At 38.9% G+C, this 18,797-nt stretch overlaps 1 protein-coding gene across 1 annotated transcript; it reads left to right on the top strand.

The window, feature by feature from the left end:
• Positions 1–1,254: 1,254 nt before the first annotated feature.
• Positions 1,255–18,293, top strand: rchy1 (ring finger and CHY zinc finger domain containing 1). The gene is made up of 9 exons (XM_061907049.1): positions 1,255–1,386; positions 8,780–8,899; positions 11,294–11,409; positions 11,558–11,636; positions 11,730–11,774; positions 11,875–11,933; positions 13,043–13,072; positions 13,152–13,272; positions 17,689–18,293. The coding sequence occupies exons 1-9, from the start codon at positions 1,336–1,338 to the stop codon at positions 17,908–17,910; spliced, it is 843 nt and encodes a 280-aa protein (XP_061763033.1). The 5' UTR covers positions 1,255–1,335; the 3' UTR covers positions 17,911–18,293.
• Positions 18,294–18,797: the final 504 nt, after the last annotated feature.

Genomic DNA, 18,797 nt, shown 5'->3' with positions numbered 1-18,797 from the left:
ATGTATTTTTGCAGTCTGATGCAAACAATGGGGACGTTGAAGATGGCGGAGGCCGGAGGGACGGCGTCAGCAGATACCGACACAAATAGACGGAATAGAAATTGTAATAATAAATTAAACCACATGTCTAAGTATAATAATTGATGATAAATTAAATTGGAAATCTCTTTTTATTTATTTTTTATTGACATCCACTAAACCAGGGGTCACCAACGCGGTGCCCGCGGGCACCAGGTCGCCCGTAAGGACCAAATGCGTCACCCGCTGGCCTGTTCTAAAAATAGCTCAAATAGCAGCACTTACCAGTGAGCTGCCTCTATTTTTTTAAATTGTATTTATTTACTAGCAAGCTGGTCTCGCTTTGCCCGACATTTTTAATTCTAAGAGGGACAAAACTGAAATAGAATTTGAAAATCCGAGAAAATATTTTAAAGACTTGGTCTTCACTTGTTTAAATAAATTCATTTATTTTTTTACTTTGCTTCTTATACCTTTCAGAAACACAATTTTAGAGAAAAAATACAACCTTAAAAATAATTTGAGGATTTTTAAACACATATACCTTTTTGCCTTTTAAATTCCTTCCTCTTCTTTCCTGACAATTTAAATCAATGTTCAAGTAAATTTATTTTTGCAGTCTGATGCAAACAATGAAGATGGCGGAGGCCGGAGGGACGGCGTCAGCAGAAACCGACACAAATAGACGGAATAGAAATTGTAATGATAAATTAAACCACATGTCTAAGTATAATAATTGATGATGAATTAAATTAGAGATCTCTTTTTTTTATTTTTTTTATTGACATCCACTAAACTAGGGGTCACCAACATGGTGCCCGCGGGCACCAGGTCGCCCGTAAGGACCAGATGAGTCGCCCGCTGGCCTGTTCTAAAAATAGCTCAAATAGCAGCACTTACCAGTGAGCTGCCTCTATTTTTTTATTTTTTTTATTTACTAGCAAGCTGGTCTCGCTTTGCTCGACAATTTTAATTCTAAGAGAGACAAAAATCAAATAGAATTTGAAAATCCAAGAAAATATTTTAAAGACTTGGTCTTCACTTGTTTAAATAAATTCATTTATTTTTTTTACTTTGCTTCTTATAACTTTCAGAAAGACAATTTTAGAGAAAAAATACAACCTTGAAGGCCCACTGAAAGCCACTACTACCGACCACGCAGTCTGATAGTTTATATATCAATGATGAAATATTAACATTGCAACACAATCAATCAAAAACTCCATTTCAGTAGATGGCGGTAACGCACGCCAGAAGGTTGCTTGCCAACTGCCATTAAACCACCGAAGAAGAAAACAGCCGTATTTGCAGACAAACATGGCGGAAAGTGGAGGTTGTCAGCATTACACGCGAAGCTGTTTACTCAAAGTAAGTTACAGTTTTGAAAGTATTGCGTTTTCTTTACCTTTATATGTCTGTCTATATACAAAAGTATTCGACCTACACGAAAGCAACCCATTGTAGGATACTTATTTCTCTCGGACTGAGTAACGCCTGAATTCCTATTTTCGCTTTCCGCCTACAAAAATGCCATAGATAACGTTAGAAACATTGAAATGGTGTTCTATCAATTCCACCGTCCTTTTGTAGTTAAACGTAAAAAAAAACATATATAGTAGTGGGAAATGTGTTAACATGTTCCAATGCAGTGTTTTTCAACCACTGTGCCGCGGCACACTAGTGTGACGTGAGATACAGTCTGGTGTGCCGTGGGAGATTACCGTATTTCCTTGAATTGCCGCCCGGGCGCTAATTAATTTAAAACCTATTCTCACTCCTGTGCTTACCAAAAGCATGTGGTAAAAGTAAGCATGCGCTAATTATTTTAAACCCCCTTCTCACTCCGACACTTACCAAAGGCATGCAGTAAAAAATTGTGTGTGATGTAAGGATACATCATGAAAAGCACATTCAATAAAAAAAAAAACGTTATTATGGTCTTATCTTTACTTATTAATATAGTCCATGCCAGCTCCTTTTGATCAAAAGCATCAATAACTTGTTTATAGAAGTCTTCCTTGTCTTTCTTCAGTTTTAAAAGTCTCTCTGTCTCGATGGAAATCTTCCTCTATTACCTCCTCCAGCACGTACCACGTCACTCATTTCACTTATTCTGCAGCCGAGTATTAATAATAATAATGGATTAGATTTATATCGCGCTTTTCTATTGTTAGATACTCAAAGCGCTCACATAGAAGTGGGAACCCATCATTCATTCACACCTGGTGGTGGTAAGCTACATCTGTAACCACAGCTGCCCTGGGGTAGACTGACGGAAGCGTGGCTGCCAGTTTGCGCCTACGGCCCCTCCGACCACCACCAATCATTCATTCACCAGTGTGAGCGGCACCGGGGGCAAGGGTGAAGTGTCCTGCCCAAGGACACAACGGCAGCGATTTGGATGTCAATAGGTGGGAAGCGGACCTGCAACCCTCAGGTTTCTGGCACAGCCGCTCTACCCACTACGCCATGCCGCCCCTAGTAGTCGCAAGAAGAATCACTAGGAGGCGGGAGTCATTTAATGACTCATATTTGACGGATGCAGCTACAGTATTGTGACGGTCTCAAGTCGTCGTCTTGCGGGTTCCCAGGACCACCAAGGAAGGACATGGCTTGAGCAGTTTGACTTTGTTTATTTGTCAATAAAACCTCAGTCCAGGTCGCTCTTCCGCTCCTCCTCTCCAGCATGCCCCTGCCAGTCTGTCAGACCCTCGGCTCCACAGGTATATTAATAAAACATAGCTGCTTACTGTTCTTTTTAGCATACCGGTATTCAATAGCTTGGACCATAAATCCTACTGAATAGCTCTTAATTTTCTTCCCTTTATGCGATTTCAAATTACCGGTATTGAAATCAGCCTCCTCCATTTTGAAAATGATGACCGAGGAAGTGTCACTCGTGACGTCACGAGTTTGACCCGGCGGTAATACTAAGCATACGCTAATTATTTTGGGAATCGAGCTTGACCCGGCAGTAATTCAAGTCAGGTGCATACTATATGCCCGGCGGCAATTCAAGAAAATACGGTATATAATTTCACCTATTTGGGATAAAAATATTTTTTAGCAAACCAGTAATTATAGTCTGCAAATGATGTCATGGTGTTGAGTGTCGGTGCTGTCTAGAGCTCGGCAGAGTAACCGTGTAATACTCTTCCATATCAGTAGGTGGCAGCAGTTAGCTAATTGCTTTGTAGATCTCGATACAGTGGGAGGCAGTATGCAGGTAAAAAGGTATTTAATGCATAAACAAAATGTAAGTGCCCCTAAGAAAAGGCATTGAAGCTTAGGGAAGGAAGGCTATGTTATGATCCCCCGCCCGGATCATACATGCTTTTGGTTTTTGAGTCCTTTTGGTTTTTTTTTTTATCGTCTTGGACTCTTCCTGTTCTTAGTTTTTGCACTTCCTTATTTATCTAGTCTTCACGGTGGGACGGCGTGGCGCAGTGGAAAGAGTGGCCGTGCGCAACCCGAGGGTCCCTGGTTCAATCCCCACCTAGTACCAACCTACGTTTTTTGTTTTTATTCTTTTTGTAATATTTCTCTATTTTGTTTCCTTTTAAACCCCCATTATTTACTTTTTACTCTTTTTTTTTAAATTGATCTCAACTCTGTACACTGCTGCTGGAATTTTAATTTTCCTGAAGGAACTCACCCGAAGGAATCAATAAAGTACTATCTATCTATCTATCTAACCTCGTCACGTCCGTTGTGTCCTGAGCCAGACACCACTCTTGCTCCTGATGGGTGCTGGTTAGCGCCTCGCATGGCAGCTCCCTCCATCAGTGTGTGAATGTGTGTGTGAGTGGGTAAATGTGGAAGTAGTGTCAAAGCGCTTTGAGTACCTTGAAGGTAGAAAAGCGCTGTACAAGTACAACCTATTTTTTTTTTTTTAATTATAATTTATGGTTCTGATTTGTTCCACCTGTCCTTGTTATCGACGCGCACTTGTGATAATTCATTACTTCCCTATTTAAGCCTGCCTTCGACCTCAGTTCTGTCTGGATTGTTTGTTTGCCGTATGCAACACTCACGTTGGTATTTGGTCTTCGTATATACTTGTGCTAAGTTTTGCCTTAGCTTCTAGTGCGCTCGGCACATTATTTCTGGACTTTTTGGACTCCATTGCTACATTTAGCGTTAGCTTCCCGTGTGTAGGCACTTACTTTCTTTTGTCTGTTTCATACCAGTGTTCTTTTAATTTTGTATTAAACCAAGCTCCTACCTGCAATTCCTGCCTGTCTGGTCCTCGTGCATCTTGGGGTGACTCAACGTGTATCCAATATGCGTGCACCACGTGACAGGCTATGCAGAACAAAACTAAAACTGACCTGGCTACAAAGTAAACAAAAACAGAATGCTGGACGACAGCAAAGACTTACTGTGGAGCAAAGACGGCTTCCACAAAGTACATTCGAACATGACATGACAATGTCCCCACGATGAAAGATAAAAACAAAGTAGATGCGGGAATTATCGCTCAAAGCAATACATGAAACTGCTACAGCAATACATGAAACTGCTACAGGTAAACACAGAGATAAAGCCGCCAAAATAGGAACGCAAGACAAGAACTAAAAGACTACACACAAGAAAACAGCAAAAAAGTCCACATAAGTCAGGGTGTGATGTGACAGGTGGTGACAGTACACATACTTTGAGACAAGATCTATAGTGATGCATGCTTGGTTAAGGGGAACATTATCACCAGACCTAGGTAAGCGTCAATATATACCTTGATGGTGCAGAAAAAAGACCATATATTTTTTTAACCGATTTCCGAACTCTAAATGGGTAAATTTTGGCGAATTAAACGCCTTTCTGTTTATCGCTCTGGAGGGGATGACGTCAGAATGTGACGTCGCCGAGGTAATACAGCCGCCATTTTCATTTTCAACCCATTGTAAACATTGGGTCTCAGCTCTGTTATTTTCCGTTTTTTCGACTATTTTTTGGAACCTTGGAGACATCATGCCTCGTCGGTGTGTTGTCGGAGGGTGTAACAACACTAACAGGGAGGGATTCAAGTGGCACCACTGGCCCGAAGATGCGAAAGTGTCTCCCGCCAGACCCCCATTGAATGTACCAAAGTGGCTCCACATTTTAACGGCGATGACAGACATGGCACAGAGATGTATGGATAACCTGCGGATGCATTTGCAATGATAAATTCAACAAAATCACAAAGGTGAGTTTTGTTGATGTTGACTTATTTGCTAATCAGACATATTTGGTCGCGGCGTGACTGCCAGTTAATCGACGCTAACATGCTATTTACCGGCGGTGCTAAAGCAGACATGGCACAGAGATGTATCGATAACCTGCAGATGCATTTGTAACGATAAAGTCACATTAATCACAAAGGTGAGTTTTGTTGATTTTGACTGCCAGCTAATGGCTATGAATAGAGTCAATAGCTATTCGCTCGGTAGCTTCAGTTTCTTCTTCAATACTTTCATACTCCAACCATCCGTTTCAATACATGCGTAATCTGTTGAATCGCTTAAGCCGCTGAAATTCGAGTCTGAATCCGAGCTAATGTCGCTATATCTTGCTGTGCTATTCGCCATTGTTTGTTTTTTATTGGCAGCACTGTGTGACGTCGCAGGGAAATGGATAGTGGCATCGCAAATAGCGAAAATCAAGCACTTTAAAGCTTTTTTTAGGGATATTCGGAGACCGGTAAAATTTTGAAAAAAATACAACATGCCACTGGGAACTGATTTTTTATTGTTTTTAACCCTTTTGAAATTGTGATAATGTTCCCCTTTAAAGTTATATCCAACAATTGCGACGACGACTTTTTACTGTCCACTGAGTTTCGTTTTTGAATGATTTCTGCTGGTGGTGTGCCTACGCATTTTTTCAAGGCAAAAAAAGGGCTTGGCTCAAAAATGGTTGAAAAACACTGTTTTAATGCATTCGTTTTGAATGAGCTGCATTGTACGTGTGCTGCGCTTTTCCTGCTACGTAGTGCGACCCCAAAAGGGACAAGCGGTAGAAAATGGATGGATGGATGGTTAGAAATACACCACAGCGGGGGTCCCCAACCATTTTTTGCACCCCGGACTGAATTAATGTTGACATTATTTTCAGGGATCGGCTTTCTACCTGTGCTAGATAAATATGGCAAAAATAAGTGCATGGAAGATACAACGCACTACAACGCTTTAAAACCTTTTCAGTGGCCTTGTGGGCATAGAGTGTCTGCCCTGAGATGGGTAGGTTGGGAGTTCAAACCCCGACCGAGTCATACCAAAGACTATAAAAATGGTACCCATTACCTCCCTACTTGGCACTTCAGCATCAAGGGTTGGAATTGGTGGTTAAATCACCAAAATTAATCCCGAGCACAGCCACAGCTGCTGCTCACTGCTCCCCTCACCTCCCAGAGGGTGGAATAAGGGAATGGGTCAAATGCAGAGGGTAATTTCACCACACCTAGTGTGTGTGTGACTATCAGAGGTACTTAAATTTTAATTAACGGGAGCCCTGGGCTTGTTTCTTTGCAATGAGATCCCCAGCTGGCAACCTGCTACGGACTGCATATGGTAATCAGTAGAGATGTCCGATAACGGCTTTTTTGCCGATACCCGATATTCCGATATTGTCCAACTCTTAATTACCAATTCCGATATCAAGCTATATATCGATATATACAGTCGTGGAATTAACACATTATGCCTAATTTTGTTGTGATGCACTGCTGGATGCATTAAACAATGTAACAAGGTTTTCCAAAATAAATCAACTCACGTTATGGAAAAAAATGCCAACATGGCACTGCCATATTTATTATTGAAGTCACAAAGTGCATTTTTTTTTTAACATGCCTCAAAACAGCAGCTTGAAGTTTGGGACATGTTCCCCCTGGGAGAGCATGAGGAGGTTAAGGTGGGCGGGGTTGGGTGGGATTAACGGGGGATGTTTATTGTAGCGTCCCGGAAGAGTTAGTGCTGCAAGGGTTTCTGGGTGTTTGTTCTGTTGTGTTTATGCTGTGTTACAGTGCAGATGTTCTCCCGAAATGTGTTTTGTCATTTTGTTTGGTGTGGGTTCACAGTGTGGCGTATATTTGTAACAGTGTTAAAGTTGTTTATACGGCCACCCTCAGTGTGACCTGTATGGCTGTTGACCAAGTCTGCCTTGCATTCACTTGTGTGTGTGAAAAGCCGTAAATATCATGTGATTGGGCCAGCACGCAAAGCTCTGTACTTCTCCTTATGTCCGTGTACCACTCCGTACAGTGGCGTTTTAAAAAGTAATACATTTTGCTTTTTGAAAACGATACCGATAATTTCCGATATTACATTTTAAAGCATTTATCGGCCGATAATAACATCAATAGTAATCACTTTTGGCTAGAATATGTCACATTTATATTTAATACTTCTATGACATCACCCAACTAGTTAAAGTATATGAATTAGTATCAATGGAAGGAATACATTGATGTGTGTGTGTGTGTGTGTGTGTGTGTGTGTGTGTGTGTGTGTGTGTGTGTGTGTGTGTGTGTGTGTGTGTGTGTGTGTGTGTGTACACAAACAATCCTATATGCAATTTGAGTAATACTAATTTTCTGCAAATGTAAAAACGAATATGAATTCTGACTAAATAATTGGTACCGATGGAAACTAAGAAAAGGGATTTGGGTAGACTATCTGGAGTACAGGGCAGGCGAGTGGGGGATCTTATGTTCGTGGATAACTCCTCTGGCAGGGGGCTCCCCTCGTCTCTTTTAATGCACAGCATAGGACACATAGCAAGAGTGGTCCTCAGGTCCTGTTGATCAGGGGCAATAGCTCCACAGCCACAGATCCACTTTTAACCAGTAATATCACAGTCAAAATGAAAGCTTGTTCCCATAGGCACCATAAACTGTTAATAATGTTTAGACAAAAGTGTTTATTATATATACTATTATATATATAGTATTTATATATGTGTGTGTGTGATGGATATGTGTGTATTTTGGGTATATGCATGTGTGTATGTATGTGATTGTGTGTGTATATGTATATATATATATATATATATATATATATATATATATAAATTGTATATGTGTGTGTGTACATATGTATATATGTAAGTGTGTGTGAATTTAAATGTATTTTATATAGACAATATATAGCAGCAACCACTGAATTAAATTGTATTATATATATTATTGTATTATATATTGTATATATATATATTGTATATGTATAGGGGTGGGACCTAATAAGTTTACTTCTTCCCACTCCCTTTTGAGCCAATCTTGACATCTACAAAAGATTAGTCATATGTAATGTTTTCAATGTAGGTGTAAAAATAATGTATCTATATATTTCTTTTGTATTTTATTTCATTCTCTTGTTTTGTTTGCATGGCTCAAAATAAACCATTCATTCATTCAATATGTTCATTAATGTGCATTTTATCATCTCACAAAGTTACAGCAGCTTCCTATGAGGAGTTTTATCGTACATCTATAAACAAGCTTATTGGTGTGCCTCGTAAAACAGGCGAAAGTTAAGTCAGAGGAAATTAAGTTGATAAAAAAATGATTTAATGTTTCTCTACAAATGCGTCGCGGACCAGTACCGGTGGCTGGGCACCACTGCAGTCAAGTGTCATTATCAATCAATCAATCAATGTTTATTTATATAGCCCCAAATCACAAATGTCTCAAAGGACTGTACAAACCACTACGACTACGACATCCTTGGAAAAACCCACATTACTAATCTGCTCTCTTATTATTGTGCTGTGTTTTGTGTAGGCACCTTGCTGTGGCAAACTCTATGTGTGTCGGCTGTGTCACGATGCAGAGGAGGCTCATGAAATGGATCGATTTAAAGTGGAAGAGGTGAAGTGTGCTGACTGTCAAACATTACAACAGGTATCTATCTTTTACTCTTATGTACACTAAATGGGTAAAATGCTGTATGTTGTTTACTACGGGTGCAACGATTTGTTTTAACAACTATCAGATTCAGAATTTGTGGTTGTCAGTCCGACTCGGGGACGATAATATTTTTTGTAGAACAATAAGATCCGAAAAGATTCAGTAAGTTGTAATCAATTCAGTAACTTTTTAGCAAAAAATAAATACCGGACACTATAGTTGAAGTTTCCTGCAGTCCTGTTATTTCTTGAAAGGGAATTAGGCCTGAATGAAATATGGATACAAACAAGCAAGTAGACAACAGGGTTTCTCCTAGAGCAGAGGTCGGGAACCTTTTTGGCTGAGAGAGCCATACAAGCCAAATATTTTTAAAAGTATTTCCGTGAGAGCCATATAATATTTATTTTTAAGACAGAATACAACTAAATGCGTGCATTTTTAAGTAAGACCAACATTTTTAGAGTATAATAAGTCTTGTATTATTTTTAATAACATTGTTATCCTGAAGCTAACCAACAATAAATAAAATACTTCTTACCATTAATGCGACTTCTTGAATAGGTGCGGTAGAAACCGGATGGACGGATTAAAATGCATAAGAATGTTTTTTCATTTTGAACGTTATTTTTGATTACATGTAGAATTATTCATTACTTATCGTGTTAAGCAATGTCAGCTAAGATTTATCTGAGAGCCAGATTCGGTCATCAAAAGAGCCACATCTGGCTCTAGAGCCATAGGTTCCCTACCCCTGCCCTAGAGGTAATGGGTCCCATTTTTATAGGCCAGGGTTTGAACTCACAACCTACCAATCTCAGGGCGAACACTCTAACCACTAGGCCACAACTTTCTCGCCTGTATTTTTGCCGGGTGGCAACACCGTTTATATGCGCAACTATCTGACAGGTGATTAAATGCAAGTTTTTTGTTGTTTTTTTTGTTTTCAAAATAAAGCAATAAGGAACGTTTTTATGACATTTGAGCTGTTTTTCAAACCAATTGTGGATAAAAGTTTGTAAATAATAGCCTATGTACGGTATACAATATATCACTTAAATTTGTTTTCAAGTTTAAAAAAAGTGTTTTCATGTAAAAAAAAAAAAGGAAGAAGCCTATTTTGAATGTGCTGTGTCCGCAACAAAAGCTCAACTGGCAGTCTGACTGTCTTAGGAAAAGGGGGACATCACCCTTGATGTTTTTGAAAGAATTGAGTGAAGGAAAATGGGTTCTTACCCAAGTTGATTTTATTGTTTATGTTGTTTAAAAAGACATGTACCGTATTTTTCGGATTATAAATCGCTCTGTAGTATACATTGCACCGGCAGAAAATGCATAATAAAGAAGGAAGAGAACATTTACGTTGCACTGGAGTATAAGTCGCATTTTTGGGGGAAATTTATTTGATAAAATCCAACACCAAGAATAGACATTTGAAAGGCAATTTAAAATAAATAAAGAATAGTGAACAACAGGCTGAATAAGTGTACGTTATATGAGGCATAAATAACCAACTGAGAAGGTGCCTGGTTTGTTAACGTAACATATTATGGTAAGAGTCATTCAAATAACTATAACATATAGAACATGCTATACGTTTACCAAACAATCTGTCACTCCTAATCGATAAATCCCATGAAATCTTCCTCGATGTCGCTTCTATACAAAGCTGCCAACTCCAAAGATATGTGCCGCTTCCTCTTGTCGTTTTCTGCTGCATATTTCACTACGTCCAGCTTGTAATCTGCTGTATATGATTTCCTTTTCGGTTCCATTTTTTTTTCAGCGCCTCTCAGTTTTTATAAGTTACCGCCAACAATGAAATGATCCATTTTAATAGCTACAGGAGTAGCATATAGAAGTTAGCATTCCATGACCCACAATGCACTTCTGCCATGACCCTTCCCTACCGAATTCTTATTGGTTGACGTGTGTGTGACGATTGCTGACATTTTCTTCGTCTCTTCCGCGAATGAGATAAATAATATTATTTGAAATTTTACGGTAATGTGTTAATAATTTCACACAGGTCGCTCCGGAGTATGTCTCACCCCCGGCCAAACTATGGGGAAAAAACTGCGACTTATAGTCCGACAAATACGGTATATGTTCTCAAGAAACATGTGCTATTTAATTGTTTTATTTAGAAAAGATAGGAAGTTTGTTAACGTGTTTCTACATATACTGGGATAACATATGCGCAGTGTTTGTGGGCGGGAAGGTGGGATTGAGTGTTTCTGGTTTTTCCTCTGTGGAGCAGTTGATTAAAAATTGTGAACCAGAATAAACGTTGTGTCTATCCACCTCCATTTAACACTTACTTTTGTTTACCGACTGTAACATGATGTAGTACAGGAGGAATAAGAATGTGTATGTTTCTCACCCATCAAGGTTCAACAGGCTTGCCAGCAGTGTCACGTACAGTTTGGGGAGTATTATTGTGACATTTGCCACTTGTTTGACAAGAATAAGAAACAGTACCACTGTCATCCCTGTGGAATATGCAGGTGGGTCCACACAACATATTTACTGTATTCCATTTCACACATTAACATATACATAAATATTTGGCGTGTAACATAAGCTACAAGATACATTGGAAGTGATAGGGTGCATTCATGTACTGAATACATGTTTTATTTTTGATCCATTCAGGATTGGGCCAAGAGAAAAATATTTTCACTGTAGCAAATGCAATTTATGTTTAGCAAAGGATCTGCGGGGAAACCACAAGGTGATTAGTGTGCATTTCCTTGTATATTTAAAATCCCATTTGTCATGAAGAACTGCATATTCACTTGCTTTTTGTTCCCTTTTTCTGTTTCAGTGTGTCGAGAACGTTTCGCGGCAGAACTGCCCAGTTTGCATGGAGGTAATGAAAGCTATACAATAGAAGTAGGATGGAGAGCGGTGTTGAATATGTGCTTCTCATGTTCATTTACACACTTTTCATTTTGTGTTTGTGCATACAGGACATCCACACATCTCGAATTGGAGCTCACGTTCTTCCCTGTGGTCATCTTCTCCATAAGTATAACTTGTTACAGTTACAGTCCATAAGTAACATTATATAAATAATATCAATAGGATTTTTTTTTTGTCCTGCACAGCTACTCAGGCAAATCATATATTTGATGTATATGCTCATGTCGGCTGTACAGATTTAGTTTACAAAAGAGACGCATGGGATACTTCTCTTGTTGCCTTATTTGTATTTGACTTTATTAAATGGATTTATATTATTATTTGGTGCAGCCAGGCCGGAGCAGGAGGGGATGGAAAGGGAAAAAAAGGAAGACAGAGGGGAAAATTGCGGGGACAAGAGGGAGATAAAACAGCGACAACAGAATAGTATCAGCGAATTGGATATGTACAAATTGGGCCGTAAAAGTGTTAGCAAAGAAGCAGTTGGTAGCAGAAATAAATATTAACACAGAAATAAGAATGAGCATTATTGCACTACGAATGGAGCAATACAAATACCAATAGAAATATCACTATTGATAATGAATAATAATGATATGTACATTTATTATCAACAATACAATTGTTTCAAATGCAATAATACATATATGTAATGATAACTTGAAATAGAAAAAAAGAAGATAAATTGAGGGGAAGAAGGCAAAGTGAAATGTATTAACCTAGTAGATTGTTATAGTAAAAATGGGTTAAGCTTTGTCTGTGGGCCATGTGTTACCCAGTTTACCCTAGGGCAACAATGTTGATATATATTTGATGAAATGTGATTATATGCATGAGTGTATGTATGCATATGTATTTTTATGTGTATATGTATGTTTGTACAGTGAATGTATATGTACAGTATGTGTATATGTATGTCGGTACCGTATGTGTATATGTATCTTTGTACCGTATATGTATATGTACAGTATGTGTATATGTATGTTTGGACAGTGAATGTATATGTACAGTATGTGTATATGTATGTCGGTACCGTACGTGTATATGTATGTTTGTACCGTATATGTACAGTATGTGTATATGTATGTTTGTACAGTGAATGTGCGTGTGGATGTATGAACTTTGAGTGTGTAGGTATGTACTTTGTGTATAGGATCATTTAGTACACACTTATCATCAGACATCAAAATAAGATTGTCTCTCATTTTCTTGCAGGAACTGTTTTGACGACATGGTCAGCACTAAGTATGTGTATTTTTCCCTGGTAAAATCATTCACCCATTAGGTGTTTACTAACTTTGTATTACTTTCACCTGTGTCGTAGTGCGTATCGCTGCCCTCTTTGTATGCACTCTGCCTGGAACATGGAGGACTACTGGGATCAGATCGACAAAGAGATTGCTCATTCACCGATGCCCACTGAATACCAGGATGCCACTGTCAAGGTAAATCATCACAAGTACAGTGGCATTCACATGGTACATTCAGTGGGGAAAATAACGATTTAATTCACTTACAATTATGAACAGTCCAGAATTGGATTGGGGAGAATAAAGAATATGAATATACATTGGGAGAGAAAACATAATCAATATTAAAAAAAAATACCTTCGATAAAACATTTGATGTACATATTTCTTTTTGGTTGGATAAAATCATAAAGGATAAAGCATGAACAAAAGCACTCGTGGTCGAGCATGTTAGAAAAACATGAAGTGATCAGTGAGCAATGGGAGGGACACTAAACAGCCAATCGCATACCAGTATCAACCATCACATTTGGTGACGTTATCTTGCTGTCTTGCTGTTGATTCTCTGCATGGAGTGAAAACAGAAAGTAAAAACGAGTGCTGCAGAGAGCTAAAAAAAAAATGTTGATAAAACCACAAACGTCACCTCGGGAGTATGGCAGTTTTTTGATTTTTTCCAAACGGAGCTTAGTTCTTTGCCACGCTCATCTTTTCAACCCTCGCCCGTTCCCTGTTCGGACGTACGGAAACAACAGGTAGGAACTAAAGCGCTGGACTGTATGAATAAATAACAAAATATAACAAATGTGCTACTTTAAAGTGACAATTTTGTCCAATCACAATTAAATAATAAACACTGTATAACATAAATTCATTTCCATACTTAAATAAAAATGACAGACCAAATTATCAATCAATGTTTACTTATATAGCCATAAATCACGAGTGTCTCAAAGGGCTGCACAAGCCACAACGACATCCTCGGCTCAGATCCCACATCAGGGCAAGAAAAAACTCAACCAAATGGGATAACAATGAGAAACCTTGGAGACGACCGCAGATGTGGGGACCCACCCCCCACGGGCGACCGGTGCAATGGACGTCGAGTTGATCTAGCATAATAGTAGTGTAAGAGTCCAGTCCATAGTGGATTTAACATAATAGTGTGAGAGTCCAGTCCATAGTGGATCTAACATAATAGTGTGAGAGTCCAGTCCATAGTGGATCTAACATAATAGTGTGAGAGTCCAGTCCATAGTGGATCTAACATAATAGTGTGAGAGTCCAGTCCATAGTGGATCTAACATAATAGTGAGAGTCCAGTCCATAGTGGATCTAACATAATAGTGTGAGAGTCCAGTCCATAGTGGATCTAACATAATAGTGAGAGTACAGTCCATAGTGGATCTAACATAATAGTGTGAGAGTCCAGTCCATAGTGGATCTAACATAATTGTGTGAGAGTCCAGTCCATAGTGGATCTAACATAATAGTGTGAGAGTCCAGTCCATAGTGGATCTAACATAATATTGTGAGAGTCCAGTCCATAGTGGATCTAAAATAATAGTGTGAGTCCAGTCCATAGTGGATCTAACATAATATTGTGTGAATGGAGTCCATAGTGGAGCTGATCATTGGCTGAGCCTTTGCCATTTTGGTTATTCTTCCATCCTTTTCAATAATTATTTTTCTTTTTCTTCCTTGCCTATTTGTTTTGGCTGCCATTTTAAAGCGTTTGATATCATTTTAGCTGAACAGCCTCTCATTTTCTCCACTTCTGTATAGGTTTTCCCCTATTTTATGAAATTCTGAATCAAAGAACGCTCTTATTTTGTTCAGTGTCTTGAATGACCCATTTTACTCCTTCAAGGACAAAAGCACAGCCAGCATATGCAGCGTCAGTTGCCGTGATCCTTAAATAAGGGCCACTTGTTTAACACCTTTTTTTTTTCAATTCAACTACGCACTTCTATTTTTTTGAACACGCCCTTTTCAGTAAATGATTCAGTTTCACAGAATCAGCAGCATGCACGTCATGCCTGTTGGTTGTCTATACCTTTACTAAACCTTCTAGAAACTTACTTGCAGTGTCGAAGTTGAAATTCTGACAAAAATAGTGATTTATCTTGCTAGTGATGTGGGACTGCTATTATTTTGAACACAACTTTATAATCAGTGAGAATAATAAAAATATATGTAGATATGTTATATACAGGTAAGCAGGTATGCTCAGACGGATGTGGTATGGTATAAGTATATGTAGATCAGAGTATATGCAGCAATATGTACGCGCTAACATACAGTTATAGGGTTACATTAGGGGTGTAACGGTACACAAATATTTCGGTTCGGTACGTACCTCGGTTTAGAGGTCACGGTTCGGTTCATTTTCGGTACAGTAAGAAAACAACAAAATATAAAATTTTTGGTTATTTATTTACCAAATTTGTAAACAATGGCTTTATCCTTTTAACATTGGGAAGACTATAATAATTCTGCCCACGTTAATCCACATTAAACTGCTTCAAGTTGTTGCTTTGATTAAATAAAATGAAAAAAAACTTTCTTCTACATATAAAAAGTGCAACATTAAACAGTTTCCATTGAAACTGTCAACTCATGCTTAATTTATTACAGCATTTGGGAAGCCTGTAGTTGACTATTATTATGTAAATGTTGTATTTTTATCAACATGTGATAGCGGGGACCCTGCTATTCAAAACTAGGCTGCTACATTACTAATGATTCATGTAACTATAGCTGACAAAATAGTACAATTGCAATAGGAGAGACTTTTCATCCTAAACACAATGGAGTTCAATGAAATAACAGACAGACAGGGTTTTGCTGCCCCTAAAACACGCACGCACACGCTCACACTCACACACACAGCAAAATGAGCTAACATTACGCTAAAAGCTAATTATCCTTCACCTCAAGCCTATACTGTGAGCTAGCTGAGCTGCAGTTTATGTGTCTAGAATGTCAACGGGCTCATAGTGATGTTAGTAATAGTTATGACTGGGTAGAGTGCGCTGCTCCCCTGCTAAACGAATATCTCTGCTCGACGCTAAAGCATTGACTACATCGCTCTGAAATCTGAATACGCACTGCTGATTGGCTTTGTATGTAACCAATCAGATGGTAGGGTGGGCGGGACAATGCTTGCTGCTGAGACAGAGCCACAGAGGCAGAAAGCAGAGCAGCTTGTGAAGACTTCTGCTTCCAAACTCGTTCGGTATGCCTGCGTGCCGAACCGAAACCCCCGTATCGAAACGGTTCAATACAAATACACGTACTATTGTACCCTTAGGTTACATGCAAATGTATAAATACGTATATCACGGATTATTGCAAGTATGTTCAGATAGTGAATTAATATAGGGCTAGTAATAAATGTGGATGGCTTTTGGAACAGTGAGTGACTGTAGCAGGGGATTAAATACTTTTCCCCCACCATATAGACAACCATACACATTTCTCAGCTCGGTGGAGTTGTGCTGTTGTGGGTATTGATGTTGGCCTTTGCTGATGTCATTCAATCAATTGTTTAGGACAGACCTGGGCAAAGTAAGGCCCGGGGGCCTCACGCGGCCCATTGAGCTTTTCAATCCGGCCTGCCGGACATCACCAAATAATTTTTTTAGATCTTTTGGTTTGTAAAGTGTAGCTGCCATTATGAGGTGCAGTCATGTTTTCTAATGACCGTAAGTTTTCAACTATACAAATTATTTTAATGCTTAGAATTTGCGCTTATGGATGATATACTAGTTACTATGGTAATCTAATTAGTTGCTATGGTCGTCTGATTAATTACTATGGTCATCTACCTCACAGCAGCTCAGACGAGGCACCAAGCAGTGTGAGCGAGAAGCGTTTCCACAGACGCGGATCGAGATTTTCAAAGCACAGTTCTAAAGTTTTGCGATACATCAATTAGAATATAATACAATAGAAAGTACTTTATTGATCCCTGGGGGAAATTCAGCATATATCAGATGTATCAGAGTTTAGGTAAGTTTATTTTGTACCCTTTGCGTTCATTGATTGACTGAAACTTTTATTAGTAGATTGCACAGTTTAGTACATATTCCATACAATTGACTTCTAAATGGTAACACCCGAATAAGTTTTTCAACTTGTTTAAGTCGGGCTCCACGTTTATCAATTCATGGTATTCATGTTTCACTATTTGTTGCATTTTTGTTGCGTTTCACTTAATTGTAAAATATGTCGATCGAAAGGGGATGTGACGTTCATGTATCGTCAATATTCAGTGTTTTATCCTTACTAGAAGAATTAAAAAATCCATGATGTTTTGTAAGGCGGTCTGTCATAACGTTTTTAGCATTCAATGAGACATTATTGTGAGGTTTTGTATTAGTATTCCTAAAAATCTGGCACATTTTTTTCTCTAAATTTGGCCCCCTCGAGTCAAAATAATTGCCTACATCTGGTTTAGGAGGTGATAAATCAGTCAATTCAACAAAATCCTCTGAATTGTCAACTATTATTGGATGACTGTTACTACTGTATCCACATTTGGTTTAAACATGTAAGGTTTGACCCTGGCCCATCACCTTGTTTTACCTCAGTCTTTATTTGTTCTAGATTATATGCAACGACTGTCAAGCACACTGCACGGTACCTTTCCACGTCTTGGGGATGAAGTGCAGCAGCTGCGGTTCGTATAACACCGCACAAAACGGAGGTCTCATCCAGCAGCGCCATCCAGAGCCAGGAGACGGCGACGACAACGACAACGACGACAAGCCCGAGAGAAACGCGGAGCCGGAGCAGCAGGATGAAGTAGGGTCAGGTCTGGCACATTAGCACATGGTTTATTTCACAATTGTACACAAGTATAATACTACCATGGTGTAGTTTCCATTTCCCCTCCTGTGCCTGCTTATCCAACTAACTTTGCAGTTGCCTTGATCACCTTCCACTTTTACAATCTATTTCCTAAACAGCCAAACTCATGAATAATCATATCGAATATGTACTGTTTACAATTGTGAAAAAAAACCTTGAATCATGACATTTCTATTTCATCAGAAACATACGTTCAAATTATGTTTTGAAATATATTCAATAAGGTACAGAAATGCATGAGGTGAATAATTACATACTGTTGAAGTTAAAATATGTGCAATTGTTCCTGAAAACTATTTGAATATGAAACAATGTGAATAAAATGTTGCTTTCTGTTACAAGGCCCATGTGACATATTTTCAGGGTCATTTAAAAAATGTTTTAAAAATTACATACTTTCTATTGACTGACTGGTTCATTTGGTATGTTCTGTTATTTCAATTTTCTTTTACATAGAGGGATTTTGGAGAAAACAAAAATGACGGGATTATTTGAATTTCGCTTTACAATAAAATTGGTGGAGGAGTTCAAGTACCTCGGAGTCTTGTTCCCGAGTAAGGGAAGAATGGATCGTGAGATCGACAGGCGGATCGGTGCGGCTTCGTCAGTTATGTGGACGCTGTATCTATCCGTTGTGGTGAAGAAGGAGCTGAGCCGGAAGGCAAAGCTCTCAATTTACCGGTCGATCTACGTTCCCATCCTCACCTATGGTCATGAGCTTTGGGTTTTGACCGAAAGAAAATCACGGGTACAAGCGGCCAAAATGAGTTTCCTCCGCCGTGTGGCGGGGCTCTCCCTTAGAGATAGGGTGAGAAGCCCTGCCATCCGGGAGGAGCTCAAAGTAA

This window comes from Nerophis ophidion, linkage group LG07 (assembly GCF_033978795.1).
Source record: "Nerophis ophidion isolate RoL-2023_Sa linkage group LG07, RoL_Noph_v1.0, whole genome shotgun sequence".
Classification (NCBI taxonomy): Eukaryota; Metazoa; Chordata; class Actinopteri; order Syngnathiformes; family Syngnathidae; genus Nerophis; species Nerophis ophidion.
The sequence above is the reverse complement of the archived record's forward strand: the minus strand, read 5'-3'. Positions and strand labels throughout refer to the sequence as shown.